The sequence below is a fragment of the Indicator indicator genome, chromosome 11, assembly GCF_027791375.1.
Source record: "Indicator indicator isolate 239-I01 chromosome 11, UM_Iind_1.1, whole genome shotgun sequence".
Lineage (NCBI taxonomy): Eukaryota > Metazoa > Chordata > Aves > Piciformes > Indicatoridae > Indicator > Indicator indicator.
Window position 1 is genome coordinate 34,393,058 of NC_072020.1, and position 12,428 is coordinate 34,405,485.

The following is a 12,428-nucleotide window of genomic DNA, read 5'->3' on the forward strand; positions in this document are numbered from 1 at the left end:
TTTAGAACGCAGGGCAGCACAGATCTTTCCACCATATTTCAAATTCATGTAAAAATTAAACAGTTATTGATGAGAAGTTACCTCATATTTCAAAAAGTGAGTAAAAATTTATTAAGGTTGCACTGAAGTAGAGCAACAGAGAAAATTAGTGTCCAGATTATGCAGGAGAGACAAAATGTTCACAGTTCATAGGGTACTCCAAGAGATACCTAAAGTAGTTTCATTTAACTTTTTCAGATTATTTTTATTCAGTCTGAGGTTTCCACCCATTAATTCTTTCCTAAAACAAGGATCTGATGTTTCAAATACAGAAGAATTTCTTAAAAAGACTAAAAAAGTCTTGCCAATCGAATCAATTCAAACATTTTAATAATGGACTGCAACTGCTCTATAGTTTGAGTGAATGATTTCATTAAGTTATCTGCAGCTACTGCTCTTCTCCCAGAAACTGTGACCAAAATTGTTGAGAAAATTACTTTTGTCTTACTATTTTAAAATTTATTCTGCCTTCTACTTTCAAATTATCAATTTGGCAATTCCTCGCAGTCCCTATTTTAAGTAATGCAATGCAAGAAATAATTTGTCTTAAAGTGGTATCTCTTTCAGCTATAAAAATTATGAAGTGGAACCATTTCTTGCTTGGTGTTCCTGAGTATTGTTCTTTTGTCTTTTTTTCCTCCAATGTAGCATGTGTTAGTCTAAAATACCTTTCTGTTGTGTAGCCACTCAATCTCAGAACTTGCATTTAGGTGAAGCTAAGTACAGGAGGAGTTTTGAATGTAGACTGACAAATACACTTTGCATTAGACAAGTGTCACTGAACTTGCTAAAAAGTATGAGACTCTCTCTAACCCTCCTCAAACGATCAATTTACATTCTAAAGCAAAGTAAAATAAGAAAAAAAAAATCACACACCATTCTGTCACTCCTGAGCTGCCATAATCTGCTACTTTTTAAGATGTCTGTGGCATAATTTTGATGTCTCCTGTCACTGTGCTTACACAAATCTCCAATGTTGTATTTGCTTAGATTTGTTGAGAGGTCAGCAAAGCATTTACTTCAATGCACAGTTTTTTTTTACATTAATTTCAAATCAATACAGCAGTGGGAATGGTCAGAAAAAGGAACTGAAAGCTTTAAAACACTGATCTTGAGAACATAATCCTTAATTTTCACTGATTTAAAAATAAATCTGCAGTTTGAGCTTTGTGGGGTAGTCCTGTAATAGAAAGTTTCTTGTGCAATCCAGCCCCATATGGCCTTCCTTACATTCTCTGATAAAGGCTATCCCATCTGAAGATCCACTCCACACCTGATCCACAGCACTGCTAAGCTGACATTTCCTTGGTGGCAGTTTTTATTATAGTGAATGAAAAGAAACATAACCACTGTATTAATGAACAGAAAAATTTTATATACTTTTACATGAAATTTGGGAAGAGCATTCAATGGAAATCAATAGCTTTTAAAGTGATTTCAACCTACTTATAATCAATCTTTTAAAAAGTGGGCAACCCTGAATTCATACCATTAAGTTTTTATAATGAGTTATCTATTTTTTGTTTGGTAGGAAAAAAATCTGATGTTCTGAGTTTCAAGGCTCAATTTCTTATCATGAGCCATGACAAATTTAGGTACGTAACGAACACATTTCATAATTAGTTTGTTTTCCTAGCAGATCATCATATTTCCAAACATTTGTAGAATTAAATGCAAGTTCAGTACTTAGATATGTAACAAGGTAAATTTTGGCTCTTCTGGTTATTAGATAAAATTGTATTTCTCTTTTAAAATATCTAAGTTTTCTTCAAAATATTTTAAAACCAGAAGCGTCTGTTGTAATTGGAAAATTGAATTAAAACTGTTTTTCCAAGAAGATTATAAAATAACCTCAGCAAACCAACCCTAAAACTCCAAATTAAAAGCAATTACAATTGCTCTGTGCATTTATGATGCTTTGCTCACTAAAAACTGTTTCTGTTTAATCACAAAGTTGAAGAAAATGCTATTTAATATAGTTCAATCCCTTAATTTTGGGGTTTGTTTTTTAAGGGGAGAGGTTTCCATTGTGATGTTTACTTATTCAATACACGTACAGTTTCAAGCTGATTAAATGGAAGCAGTGAGACAGAAAATAAGCTGCCAGCAGGATGAACAGGAACCACCATCCAAATCTTCATGTCCTACCCGTGGTATAACATCTTCAGGGGATCCACAGTACATCTCCTCAATTCAGGTTCTCAGAGGTCACTGAGGTTTACAATTATCTCCAAGCAATTTTCTCCATATCCTGTTAAGCTCTCTCTAAACAACTGTGTGTGTTGCCATGCAACTTCACCATCCCCTCCTATTAGAACAGCTTCCAATGTAACTTCTGTTGCACCAGAAAAATCCGAGTAGGAGCAAAGATTTTTATCTATTGGAGGAAAAGTTAAACAGTTCAGTAAATCAATGCTCCAGACAGCATATAATGCTAGAATGCATGTTAAATATGCTCTGTTGTAATGAATAAGCATTCTCAGTTGCAACTACACAAATTCATCTGTCACTCAGTGGCAGGACAAAAATCACCTGCAAATTTTTAATGATTTTTTTAGTGCATTTGCTCAGAGGACCTAGTCAAGATTGAGGCCACTACACATAGAGGCATCTATCCTTCTGTGCTGGTTTGAGGCCAGGCAGATCATCTCTTGCCCCGAGAGGGAAAAAAGAATGACACTCACACAAATGGATTGGAGAGTGATGGAAAGTTTAAATGGAAAAGCAATTGGTGAAGCTACAGAAAACTACAAAGCATAGTGGCAAAGGGTATCCCAAAGCATACAGAGTCCCTTACATAATTCCCAGAGGCTTCCCAATCCTTCCTTCCTCCCACCTGGGGGTATACCCAAAACCCCCAGGGCTCTTTCTTCCCCCCTCCTGCTGCTAGGCAAGTCGCAGGCTGGCCAGGTCTGAGACTGTCCCCCCTCCATTCTTCTCCTGGCATTAGGCCTAGACAGGCCTAAGGGGCCTGAGATACTCCCCCACCGTTACCCAGTAAGAGAGAGCATCTCCCACGGGGGCAGAGAGGGAAGAAAGAGGAAGAGAAGGACTCTGCAGATGGCTTTATAGGGCGCAGGATTTATGGGTAGAAATACGCCGTTTCCTGTGTCCATCCCTATTGGGTGGGCACCTGGGACACCAGAGGTGTATCTCATGTGGCAGTAGCAGGGGCCACCCAGCCTAAACTGTCACACCTTCCTAGTAAAACACACAAGTATCTTATATCCACCATGTTCTTGCTAACCTTGCTATGTTGCGGGTAGGGTTGCACATGTTGCGGGTAGGGTTGCACATGTTAAACTGGGTTCTGTACTGATTTTGATTAAATGTACAATACTTTCTTCACCCTGCTAAGATGGAGGCAGAACAGTAAGACTGCATTTGCACTTCATTTTTAGTATGTGCTCAGGGCTCTCTCCATACAAACCATTGCTGCATGAAATAATTCATTATTTAAATTTCACACTTACCTCCTGTCAGAGGTATTTCTGCTGTTGGAGAGCAAAGTTTCCACTTTATTATTCCACTCTGAAACGTCTGACTGCTTGTCCTAACTGAAACATTATCTATCTTTAGGCCGACTGACTGGCACTCAAACTTCCAGCTGATGCAAGCAGAGGATGACCCTTCTTTTCGGGCTAGGTAAACCTAAAGAGAAAGACAACAGTGTCAGTATGTCAAAAACTGATATGACCAATTATTTGTTGTAACAAGGACAAAAATTGTTACAACAGTACGCTTTCTTTCTTTATCAAGCTTCTGAACCTTTAAAACTGTGCGTAGTACGATATTGTACATACCTCATTCTGAATCCTTAAGACTGTTCCACAGTTGGGTAATTGTACACGGTCATAGTCTTTCACTAGGGAATACTAATCTATTACAACATGCTTGGTAAAATTAAGCCATAAAAGTATGTAAGCCCATTATTTTTAAAAACCCCCAGTTATCTGGGGTTTTTGTATTAAGTACACTGGTTCATACACTTTGGTTGTTCATTTTGGTTGTCTGGTATTGAAGAAAACTGTAGTGTTTCAGATTCTTTAGATCTGGCTGCTGGCTGAACATTACTTCTCCTAGGACTTGACCAGTCTGGATTAAAGCAAATCACACATCCTAGCCATATATGAACATACATTAACATTATCTGAACTGCTAAGACTTGCATAATTTAATGTAGTCCCAATGCTGTTCTAAACTCTACCTGACTAAACAATCAAGCTCATGCTAACATCCAGTAAAATTCCTACTCATGCTTATAGAGGAATTATGTAATGAGCATGTGATGAACCTTTCCAGTCTATTATCAGCAAACCACGGTAATATACATTACAGATGAAAGAGTCAAAACTGCCATGATCCTTTCAGAATCCTTAGGTAAGAAAATTTACCAAAATTCTGTCCATTAATGTCCTACTGAGTGGACTTACACAGCTCTGGAAAGAACAATGATCAAAGACATGAAACACACTATAAAGCTATTCTCCAAAACAATCAAACCACCTTTTTTTGAAAGCAGTATTGATTTTCAGGAGAACAGTATTTATGCCCTTGCACAAGAGCATAAGAAGGATACCATTTTCTAAGATGTGGTATTTCAACATGGATTTTACTTATCTGCTGGAAATTTGGTCACTTCCTGAAAGACAAACTACATTTATTTCTAGTTTCTTAAATCTCATGGCAATCTTACCCGAAGATCAAGAGTAATATTTACTAACATCAGCTAGATTCTATGGGCATCAGGAGAGGTTTTGATGCCAAACACTGGCAAGGGTTTCCTGTTTTATTGGAGTTATTGTATTTTTATGTATGATTTTCTATTTTTAATAATTGTTATCCTTACTACTTTCCAATCTGTTTCAATCTTCCTCCAGATGGACTCTGCCTTCCAAACACCTGCTTCCCAGCCACTTATTTTTTCATTATTATTGGAAATCCGAGTATAACTATCTTCTACTATATTGTAGACGAGGTGGAAGCGTTTAGATGTCTTCTCTTTTTCAGAAGGAATAAAAAGTACTTCTTTTCTTGTCTGAAAAAGGCAAAAAATACAAGCACCTTCATTGCCCAATACATTTCACTAAGACTAAGTTACTTTTAAACAGCATGCTATGGTTTCCCAATTCAGTTTTGCTTCTAACTGGAAAAAAATGTCATTTTCAGGACATGTCATGGACAAAGGTATTTCTGCAAAACGAAAGTTTTAGACCAGTTTCCTACAGCTGACCTGTACCTTTCCCAGAGGGGAGTGTTTTTTTTTTAAGATTTGTCATTGTTCTTAGGAGTTTCAACAAAGCAGAAATTAGTTTAGTCTATGGAGAACTGATATAAAAATCTTAGTTTCTCAGACTTAAGCAGTCCTATGAAGCTCACTAATTTTACTTCACTGGTTCTATTTAGTATTGTCAGTCATTCCACACAAGAAGTTCACCAGAAAATTAATGCAAAGAGTGACGAGGTAAGTCACATCTTTGCATGCTATGGTTCTGGGAAACTGTATCTTAGCATAAACCAAAAAAAACTCTTGCTTTCAGAAATAGGCAAACACATTGACATGAGAGTCGATTGAGTTTCAGAGATTATCCCATTTACAACAATCCTAACTGCTCCCACACTGTTTTCTTGACAAAAACATCTCCTACCTCCATACTAACCAACAGTAACTAATAATACAAATGTTTTTAAAGCTTTCCCAACTACTTTTAACTGCCTTAAGCTTTCTAGTTGTGTCATCCTATAACTAACTAAAAAGGAAAAAGTACAAAATACTTTTAATTATCAGATTTTAGATCAAGAATTCACACACATTTTAGGAATCAACAGCTCACCATCAATCCTCAGATTTACTTGTGGACCTCTACGCAACTCCTATCATACTCGTACTTAATGTTTTTGCAAGTCTTCATGTTTGAACTATGCAGGCTACCTACCACGAAGTGCTATTCCTCTGCTGACCATTATCACCTTAGAGCTAGCTACCTCTAAGGTGGTCAACAAAGCAAAAGTTAAATACCTCTGAACCAATTTCACCTCTGGCTACTCGCCAAGCCATTGAACCCGATGTTCTTCCACCATATTCTCCGGGTTTTGGTGTTTTAGGAGAAATGAATTCAACAAGCTCTACAATGGTTCTTTCTAAGAGCTCTCTTTTTCTGTTTTCTGACAAAGATCGTTGTCTCTGAAAACACATTTAAGAAACAAAGTAAAAAGTTCAGAAAAATGGTATTTGTAATTCTGCTCTAGACTGACACCAACAGAGAAAAAAAAAGTTGAAAATCCCAGACTAACACTTAAAGTCTAGGCTGTATGAAGCATTAATCTTATTCCACATGTGCTAATACAAATCAGTCATAACTACATGGTTATTGGACAGTGGTGCTTTTCCTTTAACCTGCATGCATTAACTGTGGATTTAAGGTAACGTTTGTGCTATGCTTATTATACCTTTGCTTGGATGATCAAATACTTCCATAGCATGTTTAATAACTACTCAGAGATATTTTATACCATAACTGGTTTTGATATTATTTGGGGGAAAGAGACAGCAAGCATAATGTGTGGGTCAAACTTTCCTTTTCTAAGAGCGATTTGGTTGGTCAGTCTTGGTTTTATGACCAAGCCCCAACAAGGGATTGAATTGGTCTCTGAACAAGTTACTTCACAGTGAGTGATTATATCATTAACAAACTATGACATTAACTTTGCAGATATCAGAAATCTGAGAAAAATGAAATCACATCTCCAGGTGTATTAGTGGAAAAAAGAATTACATAACATGCTTTCTTTGCTCTCATTAATAAAAATATGGACAATTATTTAAAGAATAAAATAATCACCAAGAGGCTGGGGTATTTTAACTCCATGATTTTCACATCAAACATACAGAGCTGATAGGTTAAGCTTTGTTTCTTAAGTGGCTACCACACGGGGTTAGAAAATGAAGCTCAATATTGAGTATACAAACAATTACACATCTGGTTTTGGTTGTTTTTTGGTTTGTTGGGGGTTTTTTTTGTGGTTTTTTCTTTTCCTGCTTTGGTGATTGCCCAAGGCACACACACTTAGCACACCAGGGCCTGAAACTCCAGGCCAGTGAGTGTTCCAATTATGTAAAAAAGCAGTTCTGACCCCAGAAAGTTTTGCTATTAAGGATCAAAACAGAGGGATTTGAAAGGTTTTGGTTCCAAACAACATGGAACTATAAAGGAAAGCAGATACAGAGAAATGATGAGAAACAGCTCCAAGTGAACACTTGCCAGTTGCCAAATACCAGTTCTAACACAGCAAGGGGACGATACACCTCTGCTTCCATTGACAGATGACAAGCAGTGACTCCAGGAGTTCCTCATGAAACATCATGCCTTCCTGAGTGCAATACTTGACTAGGCACTTAGGATATCCATATGAACTACTACAGATGTCACTCCAGCTCAGAGGAGTTTGACCCTTCAGAGGGTTGTCATCAGTGGCAGAGAGTCACCTTGGAGGCCTGTGGCAAGTGGTGTTCCCCAGGGATCGGTACTGGGTCCAGTTTTGTTCAATATCTTTATCAATGACCTGGATGAGGGCATTGAGAGTACCCTCAGCAAGTTCCTGATGATACAAAACTAGGGGGGGGTGGCTGACACCTGTCAGGCTGTGCTGCCATCCAATGTGACCTGGACAGGCTGAGAGGTGTGTGCAGGCAAACCTCATGAAGTTCAATAAGGACAAGTGCAGGGTCCTGCATCTGGGAAGCAACAAACAGGCACCAGGACAGGTTAGAGGCTGCCCTGCTGGAAAGCAGCTCCACAGAGAAAGACCTTGGAGTGCTGATAGACAGCAAATTCTCCATGGAACAACGACGTGCCCTTGTGGCCAAGAGAGCCAATAAGATCCTGGTATGCATCAAGGAAAGTGTGGCCAGCAGGTCAAGGGAAGTTCTTCTACCTCTCTACTCTGGTGAGACCACACCTGGAATACTGTGTCCAATTTTGGGCTCCCCAGTTCAAGAGAGACAGAGACCTGCTGGAGAGAGTACAACGGAGAGCCACAAGGATGATTAGGGGACTTAAGCATCTCCCCTATGAAGAAAGACTGAGAGCCCTGGGGCTATTTAGTCTTGAGAAGAGAAAACAGAGGGGATCTTGTCAATGTGTATAAGTCTCTGAAGGATGGGTGTCAAATGGAGTGGGCCAAGCTCTTTTCGGTGGTTCACAGTGATAAGGCAAGGAATAACAGGGACAAGCTGGAACATAGAATGTTTTACACCAACATGAGGAGAAACTTTACAGTGAGGGTGACAGAGCATTGGAAGAAGCTGCCCAGGGAGGTTGTGGAGTCTCCTTCTCTGGAGACTTTCCAAACCCACCTGGATGCATTCCTGTGCAGACTACCCTAAGTGATCCTGCTTTGGCAGGGGGTTGGATCTGATGATGTCTGGAGGTCACTTCTAGCCTCTCATATACTGTGATACAGCTTACCCTAATAACAATCTACAATTTTCTGTGAGCCACATTCATGTAAGGAAATCCAGTGTCAGGGTGATCACTGCTGAAATTAGCAATGCCACACTGAAGCAGCTGCCCTTGCTGTGTTGTAAAAGTATGCGAACAAAATCCTGTTAAAGAACAGTACTTCAACTCAAAAAGGGTAGGCCTCTTTCATGGACAACCAAAAAAGATGAGTAAATTCCTGAACTGTGGAGAGTACAAATACACTAATTCTTGTCATCTCCCCCCACTTAGTAGACTCTGGCATACAAATGCTAGCAGCACACAAGGCATGTCTGACACTCAGACTGCAGAGATCAACAGTGCCTGTGATGTCCATTTCCTACAAACAACACTGCATCTACATACTGGAATGGATTCTAGGAACTCCATTATCAACTGTTATGGTTCAAACTTCCTGGTTCTGAGTTACCCTCTATATACATGCACAGGCCTCATCATTCTTTAGCAGACAAAGGGAGTAAGAAAGGAGAGGGACTGCGAACTGCAAGCTTTAATTCAGTTCTGCATCACATACAAGTTGTACTGTTGATGTTTCCTGAAGGACTCTGTGCTTTCAGGAGATCAGTAACTTGTGATTTAAGTGGACTCACTGAGTAAGCAACAGATGATCTGAGGGTAGAAACTGAATTTTAAACCTTTAAACAAGGAATACTGATTCATCTCACAACAATAACCACAAAATGGTTGCATTTCAAACTAGATTACTAGTTTTCTTTTTAAGAGCTGACCTGACTACAGCTATAACCATTCATAGGCATTACTGAAGTGACATCTGAAGCAAATGAAAAGAAATAGTTTCCTTCTCCCACCACCTAATTGTCGATGAGAGCAGCATAAAGTTCACGGTCCTTTGCCTGAAATAAGGTACTGCCCATACAAAATAGGTGAAAAAAAGCTTTGTAGTCAGGGTGTGCTATGGTACTATATATAGAACAACATCATTTAGGAATGCCTGACCCAAATAAAACACAGCATTTCTGAGAAGTAAAATAGTGTATAATGAATAAACTATCCTTGCCTCTTTTCCATCTAACACCCAGTCCCTCAACATCCTTTCAGCTGTTGTCTGGTCTGTGGTAACTGCGTTGTTTACCATGGGGCAGAAAAGCAAGTTAATTTAGCACCCTTTGGTACTGAGGTCATTTACAATCAGCAGGTGTTTGTGTTAAATGAAGATTTACCAAGGTAGCCTGCCAAAGAGCTGAAGGAGGGAATCTTATGGAGACAAGACATCCCTGTTTTAGATAAAACCTACAAAGCAAAGATAAAATAGCAAACACCCAACTTCAAAATAGATTGAGGGCCAGGGTGTGTGAACAAAGATCTTTGCCTAAACAGCTCCATTTTTAATACTAAAGTTGGCTAATAAGAAAAAACTGAGTATATGCTGAACACAGGTGACTATCTTACTCAGCTCTCCTCCTACCTAGATCATGCTAAAATGTCATTTAGAATGCAGGAACAGCCAAGTCTAGGATACAAAACCCACAAAAGGAACATCTCCCAACAGCAGCAGCTGGAACAAGTGTGCAGAGGCACCTGTACCAGTGTGGTTGAGGACAGTCATCAGGCTGTGCTCCTTTTCCTCCATCCAAGACAGGGACATCCTTCTTGGTAAGAATTGCACTTTCAACATACAGCTTAAGTTTTGCTGCATTTCTATTTTATAGTAGAGTGATTGCAAAGGTTTGTGCCTCTGACTTAGTTGGATATTACCCACGATTTATCAACATCTTGCAGTCAATAAATTTATCACCAGCAATTCCAAATCTGTTGTACTCATTGCTCTGAAGAACAAAACCATTTGATTCTTTTAACTTTCTGAACCTGTGTCAGACCAAGTCCTTATTGGGGCACTTGAGAGGCAAACATTAATTTTGCCCAATAGTTTCAGTAAGAGTCCTGGACTGTGAGACAAGCAGATATCAGAATCTCATCTGTAGCACAACATCTGGTCTCTGGACACTAAACACAGACATGCAGAGAAATAACAGCCATGGCCATTCCTCTTTAGGCAGGAAAGAATGATCATCATCTCAGGTTCCACTTTCATTAACACTGCTGTACAGATAATGCATACTGTGTATCACGTTTCTCTTTAGTTGCAACTTAGAAGAACTGAACTTGAAAGATGCAGCGTAGGAGCTCTGCATCAAAAGATACCAAGACTACAACCCCTCCTAGTGTGGAACAGCCTGTGGCTTGGACAGCAGCACTCTGCGCTGGGTTAGGAACTGGCTGGAGGGCTGAGCCCAGAGAGTGGTGGTGAATGGTGCCACATCCAGCTGGCAGCCTGTCACTAGTGATGTCCCCCAGGGATCAGTGCTGGGCCCCATCCTGTTCAATATCTTTATTGATGATCTGGATGAGGGGATTGAGTCCATCATCAGTAAATTTGCAGATGACACCAAGCTGGGAGCAGGTGTTGATCTGTTAGAAGGTAGAAGGGCTCTGCAGAGGGACCTTGCCAGGCTGGACAGATGGGCAGAGTCCAACAGGATGGCATTCAACAAATCCAAGTGCCAGGTGCTGCACTTTGGCCACAACAACCCCATGCAGAGCTACAGGCTGGGGTCAGAGTGGCTGGAGAGCAGCCAGGTGGAAAGGGACCTGGGGTTACTGGTTGACAGCTGCCTGAACATGAGCCAGCAGTGTACCCAGGTGGCCAAGAGAGCCAATGGCATCCTGGCCTGCATCAGGCATAGTGTGGCCAGCAGGAGCAGGGAGGTCATTGTACCCCTGTACACAGCACTGGTTAGGCCACACCTTGAGTCCTGTGTCCAGTTCTGGGCCCCTCAGTTTAGGAAAGATTTTGAATTGCTGGAGCATGTCCAGAGAAGGGCAACGAGGCTTGGGAGAGGCCTTGAGCACAAGCCCTATGAGGAGAGGATGAGGGAGCTGGGACTGTTTAGCCTGGAGAAGAGGAGGCTCAGGGGAGACCTCATTGCTGTCTACAACTACCTGAAGGGAGGTTGTAGCCAGGAGGGGTTTGGTCTCTTTTTCCAGGCAACCAGCACCAGAACAAGAGGACGAAGTCTCAAGCTGCACCAGGGGAGGTTTAGGCTGGAGGTGAGGAGAAAGTTCTTCACAGAGAGAGTGGTTGGCCATTGGAATGGGCTGCCCAGGGAGGTGGTGGAGTCACCATCCCTGGAGGTGTTCAAGAGGGGATCGGACGTGGCACTTGGTGCCATGGTTTAGATAGTCATGAGGTTTAGGGTGACAGGTTGGACTCAATCTTTGAGGTCTCTTCCAGCCTTCTTGATTCTATGATTTTAGGTGACCATGGAAAAAGGGAAAGTTAGCAGAGGACTCTGCCTATGTCCATTATCTGCACAATAGATTGCAACAAAGGAAGCTCATGTCAGTGCTCACATAAGCTCATGAGCTGCATAATTCTGTGAAGTAGGTGGAAAGAAGAAACAGGCCAAGAGACCAACAGGCAGCATCACCTGTTGGAGACAGCATAACACTTTTTTGCTGTAAGTGAATAAGCATGATCCTGTGGTGACATCAAGGTGAGAAGCAGGTCAGACAAGCCAGTTCGTGACTCAACTGCTTATTCTTTCCTGATTCTATCAATAGTCAGAGTAATTTTTCAGCTTACTACTGCCTCTATTTCCAGTGTTCCCTCCCAATGGGCAACTGCTGGAGAAGAGTCTGATGACTGGTTTCTATCACAAGCAGAACAGAATAAAGGCCCTTCAGATCCATTCTGTAGCTAAGAAGTGTTTACTGCTCGGAGAGGGTGCCATTACACTTCAACTCTGCAAACAGAGCATGCATTCCTCAACTTGAATCCTTTACTGCCTTTCATCTAGCTGCTCTGTCAGCCTTCTCAGTGCTCTATTCTGTGACCCTGATTTTTGATTACTGATAAAACAATTTCAT

The 12,428-nt window shown here is 40.6% G+C and overlaps 1 protein-coding gene across 1 annotated transcript in view; it reads right to left on the minus strand.

The window, feature by feature from the left end:
- Positions 1-1,878: 1,878 nt before the first annotated feature.
- The window catches only part of NGLY1 (N-glycanase 1), a 28,303-nt gene continuing 17,753 nt past the window's right edge, over positions 1,879-12,428 (minus strand). Inside the window, exons 9-12 of the mRNA XM_054384880.1 lie at positions 6,059-6,223; positions 4,889-5,077; positions 3,513-3,690; positions 1,879-2,416 (exon numbers count right to left, since the gene is read on the minus strand). Of these exons, the coding sequence (XP_054240855.1) occupies positions 2,241-2,416; positions 3,513-3,690; positions 4,889-5,077; positions 6,059-6,223 (708 nt within the window). The 3' untranslated portion in view covers positions 1,879-2,240. The remainder of the gene's footprint in view (positions 2,417-3,512; positions 3,691-4,888; positions 5,078-6,058; positions 6,224-12,428) is intronic.